We start from the raw sequence: 24,766 nt of genomic DNA, 5'->3' as shown, positions 1-24,766 counted from the left end.
ACACACACACACACACACCAGGGAGGAGCAAGAACGGGGCCCAGTGTGGAATCAGACCCACTTAGAAACACTTCTGAGGGGAGTGCAAATGAGAAGCATCTGTCAGCTGAGGCTCTGGATTGATGCCGACAAGCCGGGCTAGAAGGGAATCCATAGAGACCACCCAGAGGTCTCGGTGAGCCGCCACATTTAAATTACACCCTCGCGATGTCTCCTTGGAGAAAATGCATTATGTGTTCATTGCTTGATGGGTCATTGCTATTTCCATCCCTGTGTAATAGACATGGTCTCTCCTGCCCCAAAGCTCTCAGTGGCTCCCCAGTGCTCGCAGAATTCAGTCAGAGCCCCCCTGTGCCACTCTTCCCTCGCTCTCGGTGCCCTCTGCTGTGTCACTGCCTGCCCTGTCTAGGGGACTAGATGGAGGCGACTGCGCCTACCCAGCACTTCCCCCTCTGACTTTAGCTTTGGAAATTACTTATCTCCCACTAAAGTTGATTAAGTGGACTGCCCAGGGTTCATATCAGTTGAACCAGCACCAACAGTAGAACCTGGATCTCCTCCTTCGTGGTCCATGAGAACTCGTACATGCCAAGAGGCTGGAGTCACAGAGCAGCACTTCCCAGCCATTTTCACATTGCAGCTTCTACAGAAAGTCATGCTTTGGGTGGTGGATCAGTCACTCTTGGCTGGAAGTGACCCACAAAAGCCCACACGTGGTTCAAGGGGTGGGCAGCTCCATTGTAAAATGGCTGGGACCATTTCCATTTGGAGTTGGACGGTCTCTTCTCCCCACGGTCACTAATCTCCTCCAGAGGGAAGAGTAGGCCCAGCGGGGTTTCCACCCGGGATATTTATAACCCAGCATGGGGCGGGAGGTGAAGGTCTGGCATGCACAGAGGGCATCTGTGTGGTGTTCTGGGGCTTTCTATATGGTGCCAGGTCACCCAGACCACAGGCCCCATGAGTGGGCCTTCACTACTGGTACCAAATCCACATGCCATCTGTAAATTATTTACTCTGCATTTATCTTCAAGCTAATTTAAAATCAGTCCACTTTTTATCTGATCTTAACTTAGGCCAAATGTTATCTGTGAAATTATGATTTTGGTATACAGGCAGACACTTGTTACTCTAATATACATTAAAATACACACATAACTAGTAAAATTTGTATACACACACACACATATACATGTATATGTGTATATATATATTTAGAGACAGGGTCTTGCTGTGTCACCCAGGCTGGAGTGCAGTAGTGTAGTAGTGTAGTGGCACAATCTTGGCTCACTGCAGCCTTGACCTCTTGGACTCAAGTGATCTCAGCCTCCCAAGTAGCTGGGACAACAGGCACATGCTGCCACAGCCGGGCTAATTTTTTTGTATTTTTTGAAGAAACAGAGTCTCACTATGTTGCCCAGGCTGGTCTCGAACCCCTGGGCTCAAGCAGTCCTCCCACCTAGGCCTCCCAAAGTGTTGGGATTACAGGCGAGAGCCACCTCAGCAGGCTTTAACTGTTTTTTAAACTTCTTTGAACTTAATTCCATCTGAAATCATCCAGCAGCCTCCAGAGATACAAATAACCAAGTTAAGGAAAAAACATGGTTATATGGTTATTGTAAGGAATCCGCATGAATTTGTCAGTCCTTAGATACCTTCAGCATAGAAGCATTCTTCCCATTTTCCTGTTGTGGGAGCTGAGGCACAGAGAGTTGAGAGTTATCATAAAATCACACTAAGAGTGATAGAACTCGGGTTCCAACCCAGAGCCACAAGTGCTAAGGCCACCCTCCTTCCCCTCCGCCAGGCCAACAGATGAGTCGTTGGCAGGATTGCTGCATCTGTCATCCCCTTGCCCTCACTCCAGCCTTTTTTTCGCTCCACAGTCCTCGCTGGGCTTTGTGGCCCTGGTGCTGAGCACACTGCACACGCTCACCTATGGCTGGACCCGCGCCTTCGAGGAGAGCCGCTACAAGTTCTACCTGCCTCCCACCTTCACGCTCACGCTGCTGGTGCCGTGCGTCGTCATCCTGGCCAAAGCCCTGTTTCTCCTGCCCTGCATCAGCCGCAGACTCACCAGGATCCGGAGGGGCTGGGAGAGGGACGGCGCCATCAAGTTCACGCTGCCCACGGACCATGCCCTGGCCGAGAAGACGAGCCACGTATGAGGTGCCTGCCCTGGGCTCTGGACACCAGGCACACGAGGGACGGTGCCCTGGGCCTGTTAGGTTTTCTTTCCTTGGTGGTGCAGAGCGGTATAACTGTGTGCAAATAGGAGGTTTGAGGTCCAAATTCCTGGGACTCAAATGTATGCAATACTATTCAGAATGATATACACACATATGTGTGATATGTATTTACATATATTCCACATATATAACAGGATTTGCAATTATACATAGCTAGCTAAAAAGTTGGGTCTCTGAGATTTCAACTTGTAGATTTAAAAGCAAGTGCCGTATGTTAAGAGAAGAGCAGATCATGCTATTGTGACATTTGCAGAGATATACACACTTTTTGTACAGAAGAGGCTTGTGCTGTGGTGGGTTCGATGTATCCCTGCCCATCCCACCCCCACAACTCCCCTTTTGCTACTCCCCCAAGGCTCTTGCAGAGCTGGAGCTCTAAGGAGGAGGGAAAGCAACAGCTCCGCCCAGAGTCACCCCTGATGCCTGTGAGCAGGGGCCGCATCTCTTCCCTCCACCTGGGGCAGCAGCAGGAGGACTGGGGAGGAGCAAAATCAGGCAGTCGGCCTGGAGTCTGTGCCTGGTCCTTTGCGGGGTGGTAGGAGGATGGGGGGATTGGGCTGAAGCTGCTGCACCTCATCCTGGCCGAGTGGGGGAGACATTTTCCCTAAAAGTCAGAAGTCACCATGGAGCCTGCAAATGGATCCTCCTGTGAGAGCGAAGTCACCTCCTTGCCAGAGCCATCAGTGAACCTGGCTTGAGAACAAAGCGTCATTTCCTTCCCTCCTTTGAGCTGGTGATGAGCATCCTTTAAACCACTGTGCCTTCTCACCCGTTCCATCTGTAGTTTGAACATCTCCCAGGAAGGCCTAGAGTAGACCCTTTAGAAATCAGCCCAAGGGGCAGAGCGAGAGGACACACTAGGGAGTGAAGCTCCCCGCGCACCAGCGTTGAGCCCTTTCAGGGACCCTGCCTGGGCTGAAGGATTGTCTTCATTAAGTCGCTCCTGGAGAAACATTGGGGACTCCAGATGTCCTCTGGCAGAGGACCCAGAAAACCACACTGGCTCCAACTTCCTCCTCATGGAGCATTACACTTCCAAACAGTGGGGAGCGACGTTTCCACCAAAGCTACACACCTAAAACGCTGCTGCCCCAAAGCACAAGAGGAGAGAGCACCGCCGGGGCCACAGGACGTCTGTCGTCCAGTCACACGCCATCCTCGCTGCTTCCTCCTGACTCTAGCTTACTTCCCCTGTGGAGAAACAGGTGTTCTTGGCTTAGCCCCCAACCCGCTGCAGAACCAGGGTGATCTGTCACCAAAAAAAGCATCTTTGAAGACAAAGGGGGTAAGGTCTTGATGAGTCTCCTGGGCCCAAAGGCATCTTCTGATAGAAGGAAGACAGTAGGGCCGGTGAAGCTGCCCAGAGAGAGTGTCACAGATGAGACTGCCCCTGCCCCCCAGGAAGGCTTCATGAGCTCATGTCTATGGAGCATATGAGGGTTCTTCAGTGAAAAGCAGAAAAGCCCACCGCAAGGATAGCTCATTAGGCACATGACCGACGCAGGGAAGGCCATGCCGGGGAAGCTCTTCCTGCTGGTGTTTTCCATCTGCCGTGCCAAGGCTGAGCAGTAGAAACTTGTCTCATAAACTGGCACTGATGGAGCATCAGCTGTGGCCCACAGAGAGCCTCGCTGAGAAGGGGGCAGGTAAAGCAGAGATTTTAGCATTGCCTTGGCATAACAAGGGCCCATCGATTCCCTACTAATGAGAGGCAGAGAGAGCATGGGCAATGGAGACCCACAATGATCCCCAACCCTGGTGGGTACTGGCTGCCTGCCCTGGGCCAGGGAATGGCTCCTTATACCAAAGATACAGGCACAGAGCAGAGCCCAGTGCACGTCCTCCCCTTCCCACCCACCTCTGGCTGAAGGTGCTCATCAAGAGGGAAGCGATTCTAAGGTGGGTGGCAGGAGGGAACAGGTGCCACCTGCTGGACAATCAGCACATGAAAGGCAGGCGGGCTGTGTACTGGGCCCTGACTGTGTGTCCACTGCTGTCTTCCCTACCTCACCAGGCTACTGGCAGCAGCAGCCCCTGAGAGCACATCGCTCCCTACAGCCTGGTAAATTCCATGTGCCTCTGGGTACAAAAGTGCCTCCACAACATGCTCTGGAAACCCCAAATGCCACAGTTGGAGGTTGGTATCTAAAATCTATGCCTTCAAAAGAGTCTGTGTAATTTTTTTTTTAACCTGGTAGACGGTCTAAAAAGCAGTGCAAATAAACACCTAACCTTCTGCGAGCTTCAGGCTTTTATTTCTGCCATGTAGATCACATATCCGTTCATCCACTGACTCGAGAGGCCTTCAGCTTGGAGCCTGCTCTCAGGCAGGCAGTATGCAAGGACTTGGGACTGCCAAGGTGAACACAGTGATCTGTGCTAGAGCTGGCCAATGAGGAAGGGCAGATGTGCAGACCTAAGGGACTAAGGGACATGCCAGGGAGGAAATGGGCAAGATCCAGGTGACAGAGTGTCGGCGGGGGGGGGGGGGGGTGTCGGGATGTGAAAGGAAGGCTTCCTGGAGTGGTCTGAAGTCTGAGGCCTTGAGTGCAGGTAAAAGCAGCAGAGCTTCTCGAATTAGAATGTGCCTGGGAGTCACCTAGGAATGTGGTTCAAATGCAGGTTCTGATTCACGGTCTGGGCTGAGGTCTGAGACTGTGCATTTCTAATAAGCTCCTGGGTGACCCGGATGGTGATGATCCTCGGACACTCCGAGCAACAAGAGCTTAGATGGCATTCTTTGCCTCTGCTGTGCTGTAGTCTATGGCACACTAACAGTGCACACACATCTCTGTCCCCTCAACCCTCCCCAGGAGCCTGCATTCCCCTGGCAGCCCTGGCAAGGTACACGTCTGCACACCGCTATGACTCCTGCGTTCTCTTAAAGGCAAAGGGAGAAACACTCCATCCAGGAGCCACAGCCTCGTACTTTGTGCTTCGCAGGGGCTGCGGCACATTGGCCCTGGGCCATCAGGAAAACAAGAGGAGCTCTCTTCAGAGACCACCCGCCTATCATGCCGCCGAGCCTTCCTGCTGAAGCAGCCAGACTGCCTTATGGTACAGGGTGAGGAGACAAGAAACCCAGTGCAGAAAATGGTCTAGTGGCTAAAAACCATTGATCGGGAACAAGAACCAAAAGATGGCCCTGCCATTTTGAGTTCATGATAAGGATTTTCCAAAGAAAGAACCACGGCCAGGAAATACATTCGGGACAAACAGTTTTCAAGGTGAAAAGCATCTTGTGCTTGGAGGTTTACTTTTCTCCTCTGTGTCCTCCCATGCATAAAGCTGGGAGAGTTAACTTTACAAAGGAGTAATCAAATAGTTGAAAAATACCCACTACTAAGGTAGCCCATGTAAGAACTAAGGAACCACCAAAATCACTCATATCGGTTCAGGAGAGAAAGTTATCATTCAGCTGTTTGACACACTGAATCTTTCCCGAAAGCCACGAAGCTGGCTCTTGGAGTGCAGAAGCTTTCTTGTGCTGGGCCACTTCCCTGGTCTCAACCAAGAGACAGTTGGCTCCACTAGAGCAGAAATTCTCAGTCCCATCAAAGATCACTGACTTCCTCTAAGAAATACTTTGAAAATCTCTTTACTAATTGCTGAAATTAAATTCAGAAATAGTATAACCTACCTAGGCATACAATTTTTAAAATCAATGTAAGGTCTAAACTGAAACATAAAGTAGAAGTAATTTATACTAAAACATACATATGTAACAGTAATCATGAATAATTATTATATTACTAGTCTTACAATAAATAAATTGCTTTTCAAATGCAGTGATACTCAACTAAACATTATTGACTTTCTTGTAGCTGACATTTTAAGATAAAGACTAAAGGGGTGTGTGTGTGTGTGTGTTTGTGTGTGTGTGTATTGTGTCCACTGTGAGTGTCTGAAATTGTGTTGAATGCTACGAAGAAATCACATAGGGTGAAGACCAATAAATGTCAACTAGATTTGGAAACATGGAAACCTAACGGTGAGAATTTCAGTGGGACGTTGAGGGTAAAATCCCAATTGAGTATGAATAAGAAGGAAATGGAGACAGTAATTCTGGACAACTCTTCTGAGATTTGGCTGTAAAGCAGAGGAAAGAGAAAGGACTGGTAATGGGAGGGGTATAGGGGGTTGAAGGAGGACTGGTTGTATTTTTCCATAGTTCTGACCTGAACATGTTTTAAATGCTTCTGGGGAATAAACAAGGTGAAAAGGAATGATGGAAGATGAGAGAGAATGATAGAGAATCACAAAGTCCTAGAGGACATTGGGAAGAGATGGAGTGCAGAGTACAGGTGGCTTTGGAGGAGGAGGAGCTTGTCCTTTGCCACTAGGAGAAAAGGGGAAAAGAAGTGGCTGAGTATTAAGGGGAGGGGCTAGTTGTGATGACACAGCCTGTGACAGTTCCCTTCTGATGTTGTCTGTTCTTTTTAAAAAAACAGTCAATCCCTTCTGCTGAGAACAACAGGGGAGGAAGAAGGTTTAGCTCTGAAGGTTGAAGATGGACAAAACCGTTGAAAATAATTGTTGGAGAAAATGAAAAGGGAGCGGACCAGAAAAACTGATAGGGTTTAAAAAACAAAAACAAAATTTGATTATAATCATTTTTTATCCAGAGTGAAATATACCAAATTGTGTTTCCTGGGAAGTGTGCAAAGTAGATTTTTGTTTAGTTAAATTCTGTTTTCCCTCACCAGTTTCTTTAATAATTCTAGGTAGTTTGTCTTAGTTGAGTGTCATCTCTAATAGTTACTCAAAAATGCCTTGGCTTCATTTTTGTTTTCTCTGTTCAGAAATGAACAGTCACAAATGGAACTTTGATGCACTAGGCAACCAAAAACCTCCACTGCCAATCCTCCCGTAAAGTGAATAATCAACACTCTTGCTTATTGAGTGTTGATTTCATTTATTGGACCAGAAACCTACCTTATTTGTATAATTCTCATATATGAAGAGTCTATTCTTAAAAATCTAATTTTAGCCAACATTTAAAAGTTCCGCAACTAGAGAAATCATTCAGACTTTTAACTTCCTGAAGGGTCTTTCTGCTTAAAACACAATTAGTTCCTAAACAAAAGACATACTTTTTAAGGCAATACTAAATTTGCAGGAAGTAGGGGAAATCATCAGGACAGAAAATAAATGGGAACACACACAAAAATCAAAAACAAACAAAAAATAGCTCTCCTTGGCTCCTGGCAGAAGCAAATGCAAGTCCTTTCTGAAGAAAAGCAACCTCAGTTCCGATCAACCACATAAGAAGCTTAATATTTACATTAATAAACCATAGGTGAGAATCAGTGGAAACAAAACCTGAAGGACTTAGAAGAACAGAATTGTCAAATATAGGATAATGATATATTAAATATCTAAAGAATTAAAAAATAGAGTTGCAAAAAATAAATAAGCAATATTATACTATAAAGGCACAGGCATGGTGAAAAATGGAATTTTCAGAAATAAAAAATGATCTGAAACAAACAATTTGGTGAGTTTAACAGCAGACTGGAGAAAATTATTGAATTTTAAAAGCTAAAACAATTACCCAGAATGCAAAAGAGAGACAAATGGATAGAAAATATAAAAGAGTCATTAACAGAGATAAAGGTTAAAATGAACAACTCTAACATACAAATAATTGGAGTTCCAAAAGGAAAGAATGGTGAAGAGGCAAATTTTAAAGAGATAAAGACCAAGGATTTTCTGAAACTAGTGAAATACTGGAATCCAAAAACGCTGAAAGTGTAATGTATACCACCAGGCAGGAAAGCAAATTTAAAAGTAAAGCTATGGTTAGCCACACTAAGCAGCTCTTAAAAGCAATCAGAGAAAAATTATAGATGACCTACAATTGTGGAATTACAATAGACTTCTTAACAATATCAATGGAGATTAGAAAATAGTAGTCTAATATATTGAAAGTCCGGGGGAAATGATTGCCAACTTAGAATTTTAAATCAAGCAAAACTGATTTTCGCGATTGAGTGCAAAATAAGAAAGTTTCAGATTACAGAAATTGAGAGCTTATCAACAGTTCTTTTCTGAAGAACTTCTAAAAATATACTTCAGATAGAAAGAAAATGATCCCAGAGGGAACAGGGAGCGAATAAGTGGTGACCCTCAAGGTAAATCTAAGCAAACCTTTTCTCTATAAAAGAATAATATCTATTTATGTGTTTTTTTAAAAGGACATACTAGGCCAGGCACAAAGGCTCATGCCTGTAATCCCAACACTTTGGGAGGCCGAGGCAGGCGGATCACCTGAGGTCGGGAGTTTGAGACCAGCCTGATCAACATGGAGAAACCCAATCTCTACTAAAAATACAAAATTAGCTGGGCATGGTGGCGCACGCCTGTAATCCCAGCTATTCAGGAGGCTGAGGCAGGAGAATTGCTTCAACCTGGGAGGCGGAGGTTGTGGTGAGCCGAGATAGTGCCATTTCACTCGAGCCTGGGAAACAAGAGCAAAACTCCATCTCAACAACAACAACAACAACAACAACAACAAAAGGGACATACTAACTGGCTAAAAACGATGATATGTAAATAAGGGATTGAGTTAAAATGTTCTGAGGCTCATATTTGTTTAGAGGTTGGGGCTGGGAAAGTTATGGGTTAATTTAGATCTTGTTAAGTACATCAGGAAAAACGTCAAAGGTAACCACTAAAAAGCTAAAAGTATAACGCCAAAATCCATAAGAAGGGAAAAAATTTTAATTGGATTTTTGAAAAACAAGAAACAAGAAAAAGAGCATAAAGCAAGACACAGAAAACAAAAAGTAGATATTAGAAAAAATCCACATATATTCATAATTGTGAAACAGAATACCATGCGCTGGTATCAATCTTTATGAGGGATACACCATACGCTGGTTACCAGGGGAGGACTCTAAACACCTGGCCAATTTTTGTAAAGATTCCTATATCTGGTGGGTGCCCAGGTCTGGCAGGAGTCTTTACACAAACCCAGCTTCTAAAGGTTTTGCACAAACCCAGCTGCCAGAGTCTCAGTCTGGTATGACAAAACACCTGCACAAGTCAGGCAAAGCCAACTTATTACTCACAGATCAGTAGCAAAGATACACAGAAGCGTAGAATCCATGGTGAGCTGGTCCCCCAGAACTCAAGCAAGCTGCCCAGGGCAGACAGAATCTCATCTGCACATGCCCAACTTCACACTACTGCTGAGGGACCCTGAAAGCAGTTCACTCTGGGTTTTATACCCTACAGGTACTTAAATCACTGAGCTTAAGCACTGCAGAGCATCTTGTTCTGAGAAGAACAAAGACAAAGCCCAGGCTGTTCTAGATGGTTCTTCTCTCAGGATGTTACATTCTCGTACATTCTGCCCAAGAATTGTAAGAAGGAGCAGGGAGAGCTGAATCAGCCAAGGTCATTCAAGGACTTGTCCTCCTGCAATAATCACAATAAATACAAATGGATTAAACACTTCAGTTGAAAGATAGAGATGGTCAGAATGGATTTTAGTTATATTTGTAAGTGGCATACCTAAAGACTCAAGGTAAAGATACGGAAAAAAGTATGTTAGGCAAAAACAAACTAAATTAAAGTTGGAATGGCTAGATTATTATCATATGAAGCATTATGAGAAAAGACATTATTAGGAATAGAGAGAATTACTACATAATAATAAAATAAGGATTTACATATTTTAGAATAATGTTCTTTAATAATATAGCCTCAAAATATGTAAAGCAAAAAAATAAAAAAGAAAGAAATGTGAACAAATCCCTCATTATACTAGATTATAACAAACAGAAAATTATATGCATGTGTGCACATGCATGTATGTGTATAACAACACAAGTTGGATATAATAAGAAATAGAAAAATTATATTTTTCTCGAGAAAACAAATTGAAGACATATTATACCATAAAGCAAATTTCAATAAATTTCAAATAATATCGGCATTCTCTCAGGTGAATACAAGAAAGTTAGAAATCAAGAATAAAATGCTATATGTATGTGTGTATATATGTATACACACATATATATAATATATATTTATATTTTAATAAAATATCTTTTATATTTTGTCACTGGGTCACTTTGTCACTCAGGCTGGAGTACAGTCACACAATGATCACTGCTCATTGCAGCCTCAAACTCCTGGGCTTAAGCAATCCTCCCACCCCAGCCTCCTGAGTAGCTGGGACTACAAGCACCACCATTGTGCTCAGCTAATTTTTAATACTTATTTTTTAGAGATGAGATCTTGCTATGTTGCCCAGGCTAGTCTCAAACTCCTGGCCTCAAGCAATCCTCCTGCCTTGGCCTTCCAAAATGCTGGGATTACAGGCATGAGCCATCATGCCTGGCCTAAAATGCTATATTTTAAATGTCTATACGTTTTAAAACTTTAAATATACATTTCTAAATAAGTCATTAATCAAAGAGAAAATTATACTGAAAATTCTTCAAAACTTTTAAATGTGAATGATTATTAAATGTCTTCATATCAAATATTTAGAGATGCAGCAAAAATATTGCTTAGAAGAAATCAATAACCTTGACAAAAATTAGTACAAAAAGAATCCAACCCACAGAAAGTAAAAGATAGATACACACAGAAAGATATACTGAAAGTAAGAGCAGAAATTAGTGAACTAGGAAACAAAAATATAATGGAGAGGACTGACAAAGCCAAAGGTTGGTTTTTGGATAAAACTCATCAACAAATGAATCTCTGATAAAACTGATCCTGAAAAACGGTAAGATGCTCAAATAATTTTAGGCATAAAAAGGAGAGAAAACTACAGATGAAACAGAAATGTAAAAGATAATAAGAGAATATTATATGTGAGATTATACAAACAAATTTGAAACTTGGAATGAAAAATATAACTTACCAAAACTGATTCAAGAAAACAAAAACTGAGCATATAGGCCAGGTGCAGTGGCTGACGCCTGTAATCCCCAGCACTTTGGGAGGCCGAGGCAGGAGGATCACTTGAGCCAGGAATTCAAGACCAGCCTGGGCAACATAGCAAGACCCTATCTTTACAAAAAATAGAAAAAAAAAATTAGCCACATGCAGTGGCACATGCTTGTAGTCTCAGCTACCCAGGAGGTTGAGGTGGGAGGATCACTTGAGCCCAGAAGGTGGAGGCTGCAGTGAGCCATGACTGTACCACTGCACTCAGCCTGGATGACAGAGTGAGATCCTGTCACTCAAAAAAAAAAAAAAAAAAGAAAGAAAGAAAGAAAAAAAGTAGCTATATATCTGTGGTGATGGGCATACAGTGTATAATGATGTAATACAGTCTAACTTAGCAGTAATTACATTAAATGTGAAAGGATTTAACTCAAAGAAAAGGCAGAGATTGGCAGAACAAAAAATTGTTTTAAATGACCCATCCAGGCACAGTGGCTTGTGCTTGTAGTCCCAGTTACTTAGGAGGCTGAAGTAGGAGGATTACTTGAGCCCATGAGTTCAAGTCCAGCCTGGGCAACATAGTAAAACCTCACCTCTAGACAAAACTAAACAAAAACAAAAAACCCAAAGATTTGAAAGTAAGAGGATGAGCCAGGCGCAGTGGCTCACGCCTGCAATCCCAGCGCTTTGGGAGGCTGAGGTGGGAGGATCACGACGTCAGGAGAAGGAGACCATCCTGGCTAACAGGGTGAAACCCCATCTCTACTAAAAATACAAAAAATTAGCCAGGTGTAGTGGCACACACCTGTAGTCCCAGCTACTCGGGAGGCTGAGGCAGAAGAATCACTTGAACCAGGCAGGTGGAGGTTGCAGTGAGCCAAGATCATGCCATTGCACTCCAGCCTGGGCAACAAGAGCAAAACGCCATTTCAAAAAGAAAAAGAAAGTAAAAGGATGGAAAAAAGACAGGCAAACAGTAACCAAAAGAGAAGTGGATGACTACATAATAAAGTGTCAATCCATTAAGACTATATAAATTATAAACATATATGCAACTAACAATACAGCCTCAAAATATATGAAGTTAAAGCTGTCAGAATTGAAGGGAAAATAAACTATTCAACAATGATAGTTGGAGACTTCAATACTTCATTTTCAGTAATGGGTAGAACAACTAGACAAAAGATTACCAAAGAAATAGAAGATTTGAACAACACTGTACATTTTACTTAACACACACCTATAGAACACTCTACTCAACAACAGCAGAATATGCATTCTTTTATTTTTATTTTTTGAGATAGAGTCTTGCCCTCTTGCCCAGGCTGGCATCCAGTGGCACAATCATGGCTCACTGCAGCTTCTACCTCCTGGGCTTAAGTTATCCTCCCACCTCAGTCTCCCGAGTAGCTGGGACCACAGGTGTGCACCACCACACTGAGCTAATTATTAATTTTTGTAGAGACAGGGTCTTGTTATGTTGCCCAGGGTCTTGCTAAGTTGCTAATTTTGTAGAGACAGGATCTTGCTATTTTGCCCAGGTTGGTCTTGAACTCCTAACTTCAAGTGATCCTCCTGCCTTGGCCTCCCAAAGTGCTAGATTACAGGCATGAGCCACCATACCTAGCAAAGAATATACATTCTTTTTTTTTTTTTTAAATACTTTTAAGTTCTAGGGTACATGTGCACAATGTGCAGGTTTGATACATAGGTATACATGTGCCATGTTGGTTGGTTGTACCCATCAACTCGTCATTTGCATTAGGTATTTCTCCTAATGCTATCCCTCCCCCAGCACCCCACCCCCAACAGGCCCCAGTGTGTGACATTCCCCGCCTTGTGGCCAAGTGATCTCATTGTTCAATTCCCACCTATGAGTGAGAACATGCGGTGTTTGGTTTTCTGTCCTTGTGATAGTTTGCTGAGAATGATGGTTTCCAGCTTCATCCATGTCCCTGCGAAGGACATGAACTCATCCCTTTTTATGGCTGCATAGTATTCCATGGTGTATATGTGCCACATTTTCTTAATCCAGTCTATTATTGATGGACATGTGGGTTGGTTCCAAGTCTTTGCTATTGTGAACAGTGCTGTAATAAACATATGTGTGCATGTGTCTTTATGGTAGAATAATTTACAATCCTTTGGACATATACCCAGTAATGGGATTGCTGGGTCAAATGGTATTTCTAGTTCTAGATCCTTGAGGAAGAATACACATTCTTAAGTACATATGGAACATTCTCCAGGATAGACCATCTATTAGACCACAAAATAAGTCCCAATAAATTTTTAAAGATTAGAATTATAAAAAGTATGTTCTCCATAGAATAAAATTAGAAAACAATATCAAAAATTAATTTGAGAAATTCACAAATATGTGGAAATTTAAAAACGCTCTTCTTAACCAAGAAGTCAAAGAACAAATAAGAGAAATTAGAAAAAAGTTTTGAGATGAAGGGAAAAAATAGCATACCAAAGTTTCTGGGGTACAGCTAAAGTGGTAGGTACTTGGAGGGAAATTTATAGCTGTAAATACCTTAAAAAGAAGAAAAATCTCCAATCAATTACTTAAACTTTCATCTTAAGAAACTAGAAAAGCAAGAGAAAACCAAACCTAAAGAAACCAGAAGGAAGGTAGCAACATAAATTGATACAGAAACTTGAGAAAACAATTCAGCATTATAATGTTGAACCTTTACATACCCTAACAGCCTGTAATTGCTCCCCAAAGTATATTTAGAAAAATTCTTATAGGTGGCAACAGTGGATATATAAAAAATACTGAATATAGGCTGGGTACAGTGGCTCACGCCTATAATCCCAGCACTTTGGGAGGCCGAGGCTAGATCACTTGAGTTCAAGACCAGCCTGACCAACATGTTGAAACCCCGTGTCTACCAAAAATACAAAAATTAGCCAGGCATGGTGGTGCACACTGGTGATCCCAGCTACTTGGGAGGCTGAGGCAGGAGAATCACTTGAACCCAGGAGGCAGAGGTTGCAGTGAGCCAAGATCATGCCATTGCACTCCAGCCTGGGCGACAGAGCACAATTCCACCTCAAAAAAAAAAAAAAAAAAAAAGAAAAAGAAAAAGAAAAAATTCAATGTATATGAAAACAACATGAAGATTCTGAGAAGGTGGCAGCCTTGATGGCATAATTATTTAATATCTCCAAATCCCCCATAAAGATACACAAAGCAGCCAGGATTGCAAAACTAAAAACCCATGGACAATCCCTGTAACAAACAAAATAACACCAAATCCCTACAAATCCTAAAACACAAATGGGTGGAGACACAGCTACAAGATCTGCATGGTATCAGCAGCTTTGTTGGAGGACACAGAAGGAAGCAACAGAGCACCTGGTAGGCCTCAAAACGGTGGGGTCCTCATGAGGGGAAAGAAGTCAGGCTGGCAGGAGCAGAGGAAGCAAAAAACAGAAAACAGATAAGCTGTAAGGGTTATTATAAGGTCCAAAACACATCACCCTCCCGCGCAAATAACTCACGACCTTCCTGTGCTCAACTGTGCCTTCCTGTGCCAACCCTCAACTAATAAAATAACGCAATTTAGTTCATTGCAACCTTGGCGTCATCAGTACTGCACAAAGCCCTCTTCAGCACATAGCATAAGCACCATCCTATAAAATCCCCAGGAAGCCTTCGTTTCCTTGCAATCAGTTCCTTTTCTTTTGTAACCTGCCTGTTGCATCCTTGCAACATATTTGCCTACCTTCTCTAATAAATCTGCCTTTTTTTAACCTACAACTAACCATCTTGGCAAATTCTTCTCACAGCCCATGCTACCGGCCCAGATAGTCGCTGATCACCTGCAACAAGAACTTTAAAATAATCAAGAAACAACTAGTGTAAAGCCCGCAGGCAGCTGGAGGACAGCACCTGACCCAGGGAGGTATTTGTATCTTTCAGTAAAAGCATGTGAGTTCCAAAGGTAAAGTCAGAAGAGGCTAGGGAAGACTGGGCCTAATAAACACTCCAAACTAACCAGCCCAAGCCCCCATCCAGAACAGAAGCCCAGCTGGGAACAGACTCCAAATTGAGCACTTCAGGAAAATAGAGAAAAGCAAAAAAGAGAACCCAGACTACAGTAGGAGAGAATGGAATGGAAGTTCTCAGAAAGTGAGGGGCCCTATTTTTAAAATACTCAACAAGAACAACAGAAGAGAGTGCTCTACCATTGTGAAATGAGAAAAACCCTTCAAATTATGCCTCCTTTCAAAAAGTTCAAGAAATCTAATATTATGTAAACATAAGTAGCAGAAAAGGATTGAAGTCAAATCCCACACAGTTATTCAAAGAAAAAAAGAAAAAGTAGAATAACATCCCTGCAGACGATAAAAGCATGCCAGAGAAACACACAGGTGAAAACTACAGCCTAATATTTTGACATAAAAGCAAAGCAAAGGAGGGGAAGGGAGGGGAGGGGAGGAAGGCACAGCTCATCTGTAGTATTCAGGAACGGGGAGCACAACTGCAAAGAAAAGAGGCGATTAGCACAAAAGCCAGGCTGGCATTTACTCTTGGAGGAGGGGTGGGGCTTTGCATTTGGGAAAGTGAACCCGGCAGGCTTATGGGGTCAGAGTCAATTTCCTTTACACGGGGATGTTTAAAGGTGTTTATCTCGTAATTTCGTTAACCTCTCATTTTGTCTTATGCTATATATACATGTATGTGTATAATGGTGTTTTTTGTGTTTCATTTTGGTTTTGGTTTGTTTTTTTATTTTTTGTTTGTTTGTTTGTTTGTTTTGAGATGGAGTCTCACTCTATCTCCCAGGCTAGAGTGCAATGGTGGGATCTCGGCTCACTGAACCTCCTAGGTTCAAGCGATTCTCCTGCCTCAGCCTTCCAAGTAGCTGGGACTACAGGCGCCCTCCACCATACCCGGATGATTTTTGTATTTTTAGTAGAGATAGGGTTTCACCATGTCGGCCAGACTGGTCTCAAACTCCTGACCTCAAGTGATCAGTCTGCCTTGGCCTCCCAGAATGGTAGGATTACAGGCGTGAGTCACCGTGCCTGGCCATAATGGTTTCTTTTTTAGCAACTAAATTTGTTTAAAAGAGTGTTCATCTCAGTATTGTTCATAATTGCCCCAAACTCCATTGACAGGGGTGCATGAATAAATTGTGCTATTCAGAGGATGATCTGTTATACAGCAATGAAATAAATGACCTATTCCTCCAGTGAAACTTAGAAACATGATTATGGAGAGGGAAAAAAACAAGTATCAAAAACCTACATGCTATATGATATCATTTTTATAAGCCTTAGAAACCAAGCAAAAATGAAACAGTATATTATTTAGGAATACATATGTATCTGATTTTTAAAACTATGTTTTAAGGAAGCAAGGCTGGCAAACATAAAATTTAGGATAGACTGTATACCATATAACATTTTCATAATGCTCAGAAATCGGCAAAAATTGAACAATATTGTTTAGGAATAAGTAGACATGTGATTTTTAAAACTATTCTTTTAAAAAGCAGGGGAATGATAAACCCAAAATTCAAGCTGGTTTTTATTTCTAGGGAAGCCAGGAGGATGGAACAGGGGAGCTAGACCCAAGTTTTCTTCCTAGGTCGTGTGGTGGGTTCACAGTATACTTTTGATTATCATGTTTCATGATTCACAAATGTGTTTTATATGAAGACTTCATCAGATCTGCATGCTAAGAATACAAATTAAAAATGGAATTATCTCCATCAGTCATTCGTTTATTCGTTCAGTCATGCAACAAATAGGCATTGTGTACCTGCCCTATGCCAGGCCCTGTGCTAGGTCCTAGGATAGGGCAGTGACAGACACCACAGCTGTCCACTCAAAGTTCACAGCCTCCCGGGACATTCTACGCCATTGGTGATGGGGCCGAGTGGGAATTGGGTTTTTAAAAATCTGCACTGCAGAGAGCACTATTTACAATAGCAAAGACTTGGAACCAACCCAAATGCCCATCAATGACAGACTGGATAAAGAAAATGTGGCACATATACACCATAGGATACTATGCAGCCATAAAAAAGAATGAGTCCATGTCCTTTGCAGGAACATGGATGAAGCTGAAAGCCATCACCCTCAGCAAACTAACACAGGAACAGAAAACCAAACATCACATGTTCCCACTCATAAGTGGGAGCTGAACAGTGAGAACACGTAGACACAGGGAGGGGAACATCACACACTGGGGCCTGTTGGGGGTTGAGAGCAAGGGGAGGGAGAGTATTAGGATGAATACCTAACGAGTGTGGGGCTTAAAACCTAGATGACGGGTTGATAGATGCGGCAAACCACCATGGCACATGTATATGTATAAACCTGCACATTCTACACACGTATCCCAGAACTTAAAGTAACAACAACAATAACAACAAAAAATCTGCAGAGAGTAAGTAAGAGCCAGGACGATCCATAATCAGGACCTTCCATTCCAGGATAACTAGGAAATACCTTGTTGGTATGACTTGAGGGAGGTAATTTTTAAATTAAGGTAGTTAAGGCAGCCAACAGGAGACAGCAAAAACGTCAGACAGGCACTCCAGGTCGGTGGTTCCCAATACTGCCAATGTTGTTCCCCAAAGAAGTTATCTTTGTCTTAAGCAATGTGATATGCACATGCAGGCAAACATGCGCACACACACACGGGTTATTCGAAGTTTATTTCCTCCCTATGTTTCTGTGCTAGGATCTCCTTTCACTTATGTATTGATAGTGATGATAGACAGTGGTCGGACTTCGTTACTGTTTAGGCAAGTGTGGTTTGGTTTTTAATGTCCATACTTAGTAAAATAAAGAGCTGCCAAATCCAAATCGATCTGTAAGATTTAAATTCTTCATTATGTAAACCCTGAAGTCTGAGAATCATGGTCCAGAGTCATGTCTGAACCTAGCACTTTCCTTTTTGAGTAGGATGACTGAGGTCACTTTTTTTTTTCTTTTTTTTGAGACGGAGTCTCACTGTTGTCACCCAGGCTGGAATGCAGTGGCACGATCTCAGCTCACTGCAACCTCCACCTCCCAGGTTCAAGCGATTCTCCTGCCACAGCCTCCTGAGTAGCTGGGATTATAGGTGCCCGCCACCACGCCTGGCTGATTTTTGTATTTTTAGTAGAGACAGGGTTTCTCCACGTTGGCCAGGCTAGTCTCAAATTCCTGACCTCAGGTGATCTGCCTGCCTCGGCCTCCCAAAGTGCTAGGATTATAGGCTTGAGCCACTGCACCAGGCCTGAGGTCACTTTTCAATACTTGGTTAAGACCTTGCTTGCCCTCAGGAGTAGCCTTGCCTTGACTACCTGCCCAGCACCACCCCATCCATAGGGCCTAGAGGAGTTCCTCAGCTTATCTCTGAGCAGAGCTGAAAACCCCCTATGGCTGTCACCAAGGTGAAAGGAAAGGATTGGTAGTTAATAGCAAAAGCAGCAGTATATGCATATGCATGTGTGTATTATTACAAATACATCTGTTCCAGCAAGATAGCTCTACTACAGAGTCAACCCACAGGAATGTTTAGCTGAGGCTCCAGAGGCCCTGTTGAGGAGCGTGCCGTGTCTGAGGTCAAGTAAGTGCTTAATCCACCAGCTCCTTCTTCCTCGTATCTGCCAGTGTGGCCAGCCGCTGCACCCATTTCCGTTCACCTCTGCCATATCTGCCATTTCCACCCAGGCTTGGACCTCATTTCTTTATATCAATGTTTCCTTCGAATCTACTCACTTGTTCTCCCTGAAAATGTTTGTTTGTTTGTTTGTTCGTTTGGAGACGGAGTCTCGCTCTGTCTTCCAAGCTGGAGTGCAGTGGTGCGATCTCAGCTCACTGCAACCTCCGCCTCCCGGGTTCAAGCGATTCTCCTGCCTCAGCCTCTGGAGTAGCTGGAATTACAGGCGCCCACCACCACGCCCGGCTAACTTTTGTATTTTTAGTAGAGACAGGGTTTTGCCATGTTGGCCAGACTGATCTTGAACTCCTGACCTCAGGTGATCCGCCCGCCTTGGCCTCCCAAAGTGCTAGGATTACAGGCGTGAGCCACGGCGCCCGGCCTGAACACATTACTTTTTAATATTCCCTATGGAGAGGCAGCATAGCACAGAGGTTGTAAACACAAAGTCCAGGCCAGTCATGGGGACTCAGGCCTGTAATCACAGGGATCTGGGAGGCAGGAGGATCGCTGGAGGCCAGGGGTTCAAGACCAACTTGGGCAACATAGTGAGACCCCATCTCTACAAAAAAAAATTTTTAAGTATTACTCAAGCTGGTAGTACACACCTGTAGTTCCAGCTTCTCAGGAGGCTGAGGTGAGAGGATCACTTGAGTCCAGGAGGTCAAGGCTGTCGTGAGCCATGACTGTACCACAGCACTCTGGCCTGGCTGACAGCAAGCCACTATCTCTAAAAAAAAAAACAAAAAACGGTTAAAAAAAGAACACAAAATCTGGAACCACACTGCCAGGGTTTCAGCACCACTTCTACTACTTCCTAACCTGATTTAACCGCCTCTTGCCTCAGTTTCCCCAGCTATAAAATGAAGGTGATTATAGTTCTTACCACATAGGTTTGTTACTAGGTTATGAGAAAAACAAGAGTTATCCTTTTAACATAATTTTATTTTTAACTTTAATTTTAGGTTCAGTGATACATGTGAAAGTTTGTTACATAGGAAAGCTACTGTCATGGGGGTTTGTCGTACAGATTATTTCATCACTGGGTATTAAGCCCAGTACCCAATAGTTATCTTTTCTGCTCCTCTCCCTCCTCCCAACTTCCACCCTCAGGTAGGCCTCGGTGTCCGTTGTTCCCCTCTTTGTGTCTATGTGTTCTCATCATTTAGCTCCCACTTATAACTGAGAATATGTGGTATTTGGTTTTCTGTTCCAAGAGTTTCTCTTAGGCTGAGATGCGAGGATCACTTGAGCCAGGGTGGTCGAGGCTGCAGTGAACTGCAATCCTGCCACTGCACTCCAGCCTGGGGTGATAGAGGAGACCCTACCACAAAATAAAAAGAAGAGAGAGAGAGAGAGAATGAGAGAGAAAAAACAGTTTCTCTTTTTAAGGTATTTAAAACAGATCTTCCACAGAGTAAGTGCTATATAAGCGTTTGCTAAATAAACATTTCTAACATGAATAGAAAAACGTTATTACTGGCTGTAAGACCTTAAAGCAATTACAACCTCAAAATAAATAAAAACAAGACAATATAATTAAATTCTAGCTAGATTTTTTACCTGTTAAAATGCTTGGTGGAGACCCGCTCTCAAAAGAACAGAGAGAGGCAAGCAAGTGAAGTTTTAAGGACCTGCCATCACCAAACTAAAACCTCTTATTCTCTCAACCAGAAGACCTGAAAGAAAACTGAAGTAACTGTCTTCCTGCGCTACCCACCCTCAACCATCTCCAGGTCCACTAGGAGCATGTTGTACATGTTCTGGAAAGTTCTGGAAAGGCATTAAGATATAAAAAGTTAGTAGCCAGGTGTGGTGGTAGATGCTTGCAATCCCAGCAACTTGGGAGGCTGAGGCAGGAGAATCGCTCGAACCCAGGAGGCGGAGGATGCAGGGAGCTGAGATCATGCCATTGCACTCCAGCCTGGGAGACAGAGCCAGGCTCCGTCTCAAAGAAAAAAAATTTAAAAAGATACAAAAAGTTGGGAAAGTGAGAGGTGTCCCGAGTAGCCCATATACATGAACAATGAAACCGGGCGATCCTGTGTGGATCTATATATCATAAATGCCCCTGGGCTGGAAGTGAAATATCTTATACCAATAGGTCGGCTCTGATGCAGGGAATCTGTTTTCACTTTGAATTGAAGCTCTGCTGTTCATGGCACTGCCAGGGTGGGACTGTCACTCACTAAGCCTCCTTCCTGTCCTTGGTCTGGGGTGATTCGGCACTTCCCAGCAGGTGACTCCAGGTGACAGCCAACAGCCAGCTTGCTCCTGTTCTCTTTCGCAGGCAGAGCTGGCTCTTAATTTTCATGCATTTATTCTTTAGCCACTTGAGATGCCTGGCTGGAGGGACGGGGAAGAGATTTAGCATCTTGGTGCCTCCAAGCCTCCCATCCAGCATGGTCCAGGTTAACAAACACCTGTAAAGCATCCGTCTCTGCTGGTCCTGACAGACAGGGTGAGCACCGCGGTGCATCCTCCCTCCTAAGAGGATTAAGAGGGGGTGTTTGGAAAACAGAGCTGCATCCCTGGAGGGAAGATGCCACAGAGACATCAACACACAGTTCTGCATAATCGGTTCCACAGCAGAACAACAAAAAGGGGAAGAGAAGATTAAAAAATAATCCAAATGTCACAGCACTGAGGAGTGTGATGAAATGGGGAATCAGGTGGAAGCATTAAACCTAGAATCACCAACCACCCCTGCTTCACTTTTCAAAACTCAAGGCTTCGGCGGGAAACAACATGCTCATCCTTGGGAGGGCTCCTCTAAGTCCCGCCTGAAAGACGGATGTCCACTTCTGAGGCTCTGTCTCTGAGGATGGGTACGGGGAAGCTGTGGCAGTCCAGCCATCCTGCGGGGGTGTCATGAATAATTAGCTGGGCTCTTCACAGTGGAGCGCAGCCCTAGTCTCTCTCCCTCTTCCTTGGTGGGAAGGAAGCCCAGGTCCCTGAGAGACACTGGTGGCCATCTCCCTGGAGGCTTCGGGCTGGCCGTTGACAGTGGCACCAAGGTGTAGCTCGGGGCAGGGGTGCAGGCACTTAGCACTCGGCAAGCTCTGTGGGCCTCCTCCCTGCCTCCCATTCATTGTCATGAGCTTGGCAGGAGAAGCTTCCAGTCCGCCTCTCAGTGCTGCACCCCCTCTGCCCACACTCCTGGGCATCCAGCCCAGGGCCTGCCTTGGTGCCAGTTCTGCCCTTCCTGCCTCCTCCTTCCTGCTCTGCCTTCTCCCCCTCTCTCTTCCCCACATCCATTTCTATTTTACAATGGTTTTGGGGTTTTTTGTTTTTTGTTTTTGTTTTTTCTTGAGAGGGAATCTGGCCCTGTTGCCCAGGCTGGAGTGCAGTGGCATCATCTTGGCTCACTGCAACCTCCACCTCCTGAATTCAAGCAATTCTCCTGCCCCAGCCCCCCGAGTAGCTGAGATTACAGGCACGCGCCACCACACTCAGCTAATTTTTGTATTTTTAGTAGAGACGGGGTTTCACCATGTTGGCCAGCCTGGTCTTGAACTCCTGACCTCAAATGATCCAACCGCCTCAGCCTCCCAAAGTGCTTGGATTGCAGGTGTGAGCCACTGTGCCTGGCCCTATTTTACAATGTTTAATGACCCAAACTTGAGGATTTTTCCACTTCTCTACACCATATAATCAAATCAAAAAATCAGATATTAGGCTGTGACAATGGCACTGAATCTTGGAAACTGGAAGGTCCAGTCTCAGGACATCCTGGAAAGTTCAGCACACAAGCAAGCCCCATGCAACTGTGTGATGAAACGGCCCCACACATCCAGGTGCACAGCCAAGGCGTCCCGTGCCACCTTCCTGGTAGAAACTGGCTTTTCAACTTTCTCACCCATGAAAGGAAAGCGGTTTCAGACATCAGGTTCACCCCTCTCCTAAGCCACATTCTTTTCTCATTTCCAGCTGAGGAGCAGAGCGTGAGACACTGAGGTTCCCAGCTGTCTCCATGATTCGCCAGCACCCAGCTTCAGTTTCACATCCTCCCAATCGTCACAGCCAGGAGGGCATGCCTCACTGACCACGAGGGAATGTCACATCCCGCCTGGCTGAGCCATGTCGCAGACAGGCTCCTAGCGAAGCACTTGGCCGACACCCCAGTATTCAATGCGGACACCCCACAAAGGCATAAGTAGCCTAATTTTGCGGATGATGAAAATAGGACTCAAACTAAATTGTGTACAGTTGTAGGGTTTATCGAGGGCAGAAAACTTCTCCATAGCAGGTCTCTGGCAACCCAGAGCCCCTCCCTGCACTCCTGTGTCCCTGTCGCTGTACCCATAGAACCCCCAAGAGGCCTCCATGGATCACTGGGCTTGTACAATTTTTGTCTGGGTATATATATATTACCAAATTACCTCCACCCCAAAAATCTGTTCCAGGTTTCCTGTTACTATATGGAAACATTGATGTACATCAGCCTGTGTTCATTTTGTATACTATTCGTATAGTGGGTGGGTTGTTTGGGGGGATTTTTTTGCAACCTAAAAGCTAAAATATTTTTCATGTTTAAAACTGAAATCCATGTGCATGGACGGGACATTTTTAAAAATAAATATTTCATGGGTATTTGCCAACAGAATCTTATGGTTGGTCATTTTGTAAATGATTTAACCCATCATTTCATGGGAATTAATTTAGATTTGAATATCCAAGGGTAGCATAAGGTGAAAAACCTCTAAAATTTGAACCCATACTCTGGGATGGGAGACCCTAGGCAAATTAACTCCTCTGAGCTTCAGTTTTCTCATTTGTAAGAAGGGGATGTACCATCTGTGTTCCAGGATCGTGGAGGAGATCAGAGGAGGTCATCTACCAAAAGGCCCCCGCCATCCTCACAAAATATCATTACTCTCATCCTTTCATTCTTAGGTTGACTTAAATAGGGAATACAAATGTATTTACATATTCTTATTAAATTCTTCAAAACTGATAATTTATTCAAATCCAAATCATATAGAGATAATAAAACTATCTACTGTGCATAAAACCGTTAGAAAAGAATGACTCAATAACTATCACCTGACATTTTATTTAACATGATATAGTGCGATAGTCTCGGCACAAAGTGACCTTAACTGCTTCCAAATTCCTTCCTCATTTTTCCTGTAACAAATCATATGGTGAAGGAAGACCTTCATCAGGGTCATGCAACTTGGAGGAGCTTCTTGGGGGAAGTGCACAGGCATCTCTGGGCTGTGGAGGAAAGGCTCCGGAACTGGCTTCAATGGAGCTTTTTCTCAACAGGCTCTGTCCCGTCTGCCTTTGCATGTGTCAGGTCCTCAGTAGCTGGGACCCCATTTTCTCTGTCTGTCGTATCCCACCCCCAACACCTGACCAACTCAAATCATCACATACATTTTTAAACAGGTAGTGGATATCCAACACTGTGTCAGGGCATGGAGAAAATGGAAAAGAAACCGAAATTGTGGTCCTGGTGCTGAGACACAGGTAATCTCATCAAGCAATTTGGGCAGAGGCTGAGTTACCTGGATATGATTGCTGGTATCTGGATTTCTTAATATAAGTTCCAGAAAGCCTGGTAACTTTTAGAAGAGTATATGGTATAGCAAGAAAAGTGAATCCGTTCATTCATACATAAACAACAGATGCATGCATTTATTAACTCCCAGTGTGTGCAGGCCGTGGAAATGTAACAGTAAGCCTGATCTTCAACCTCAGGGAGAGCCACATCTTTTGGGTAAGGTCAGTATATAAAAATGCAAGGCCGGCCAGGCGCGGTGGCTCACGCCTGTAATCCCAGCACTTTGGGAGGCCGAGGCAGGTGGATCACAAGGTCAAGAGATCAAGACCATCCTGGCCAACATGGTGAAACCCCATCTTTTCTAAAAATACAAAAATTAGCTGGGCATGGTGGCGGGCGCCTTTAGTCCCAGCTACTTGGGAGGCT

General features: G+C 44.0%; 2 protein-coding genes across 15 annotated transcripts in view; one reads left to right on the top strand and one right to left on the bottom strand.

Annotated features, from left to right (window-relative positions):
- STEAP3 (STEAP3 metalloreductase) overlaps window positions 1-7,437 on the top strand; it is a 44,784-nt gene extending 37,347 nt beyond the window's left edge. Inside the window, exon 5 of one of the 2 annotated variants that reach the window (XM_003909204.5) lies at window positions 1,887-7,437. In XM_003909204.5, coding sequence (XP_003909253.1) covers window positions 1,887-2,168 — 282 coding nt within the window. In that variant the 3' untranslated portion in view covers window positions 2,169-7,437. The remainder of the gene's footprint in view (window positions 1-1,886) is intronic. The other variant, XM_031651182.1, reaches the window with a different exon arrangement.
- The window catches only part of C10H2orf76 (chromosome 10 C2orf76 homolog), a 113,325-nt gene that overhangs the window by 14,629 nt on the left and 73,930 nt on the right, over window positions 1-24,766 (bottom strand). For 7 of the 13 annotated variants that reach the window (XM_031651185.1, XM_031651184.1, XM_031651190.1 and 4 more), the window contains exon 6: window positions 20,768-21,177. The exons of 1 other annotated variant lie outside the window; for it this stretch is intronic. In XM_031651185.1, the coding sequence (XP_031507045.1) occupies window positions 21,020-21,177 (158 nt within the window). In that variant the 3' untranslated portion in view covers window positions 20,768-21,019. Of the gene's footprint in view, window positions 1-8,992; window positions 9,672-19,439; window positions 19,562-19,958; window positions 20,156-20,766; window positions 21,178-24,766 lie in introns of those variants that run through there. 5 more of the 13 variants (XM_021923519.2, XM_021923520.2, XM_017947931.3 and 2 more) reach the window with 5 other exon arrangements.

Source organism: Papio anubis, chromosome 10, assembly GCF_008728515.1.
Source record: "Papio anubis isolate 15944 chromosome 10, Panubis1.0, whole genome shotgun sequence".
In the NCBI taxonomy this organism is placed as follows: domain Eukaryota; kingdom Metazoa; phylum Chordata; class Mammalia; order Primates; family Cercopithecidae; genus Papio; species Papio anubis.
Note: the sequence above shows the minus strand (reverse complement) of the source record. Positions and strands in the feature narration are given on the sequence as shown.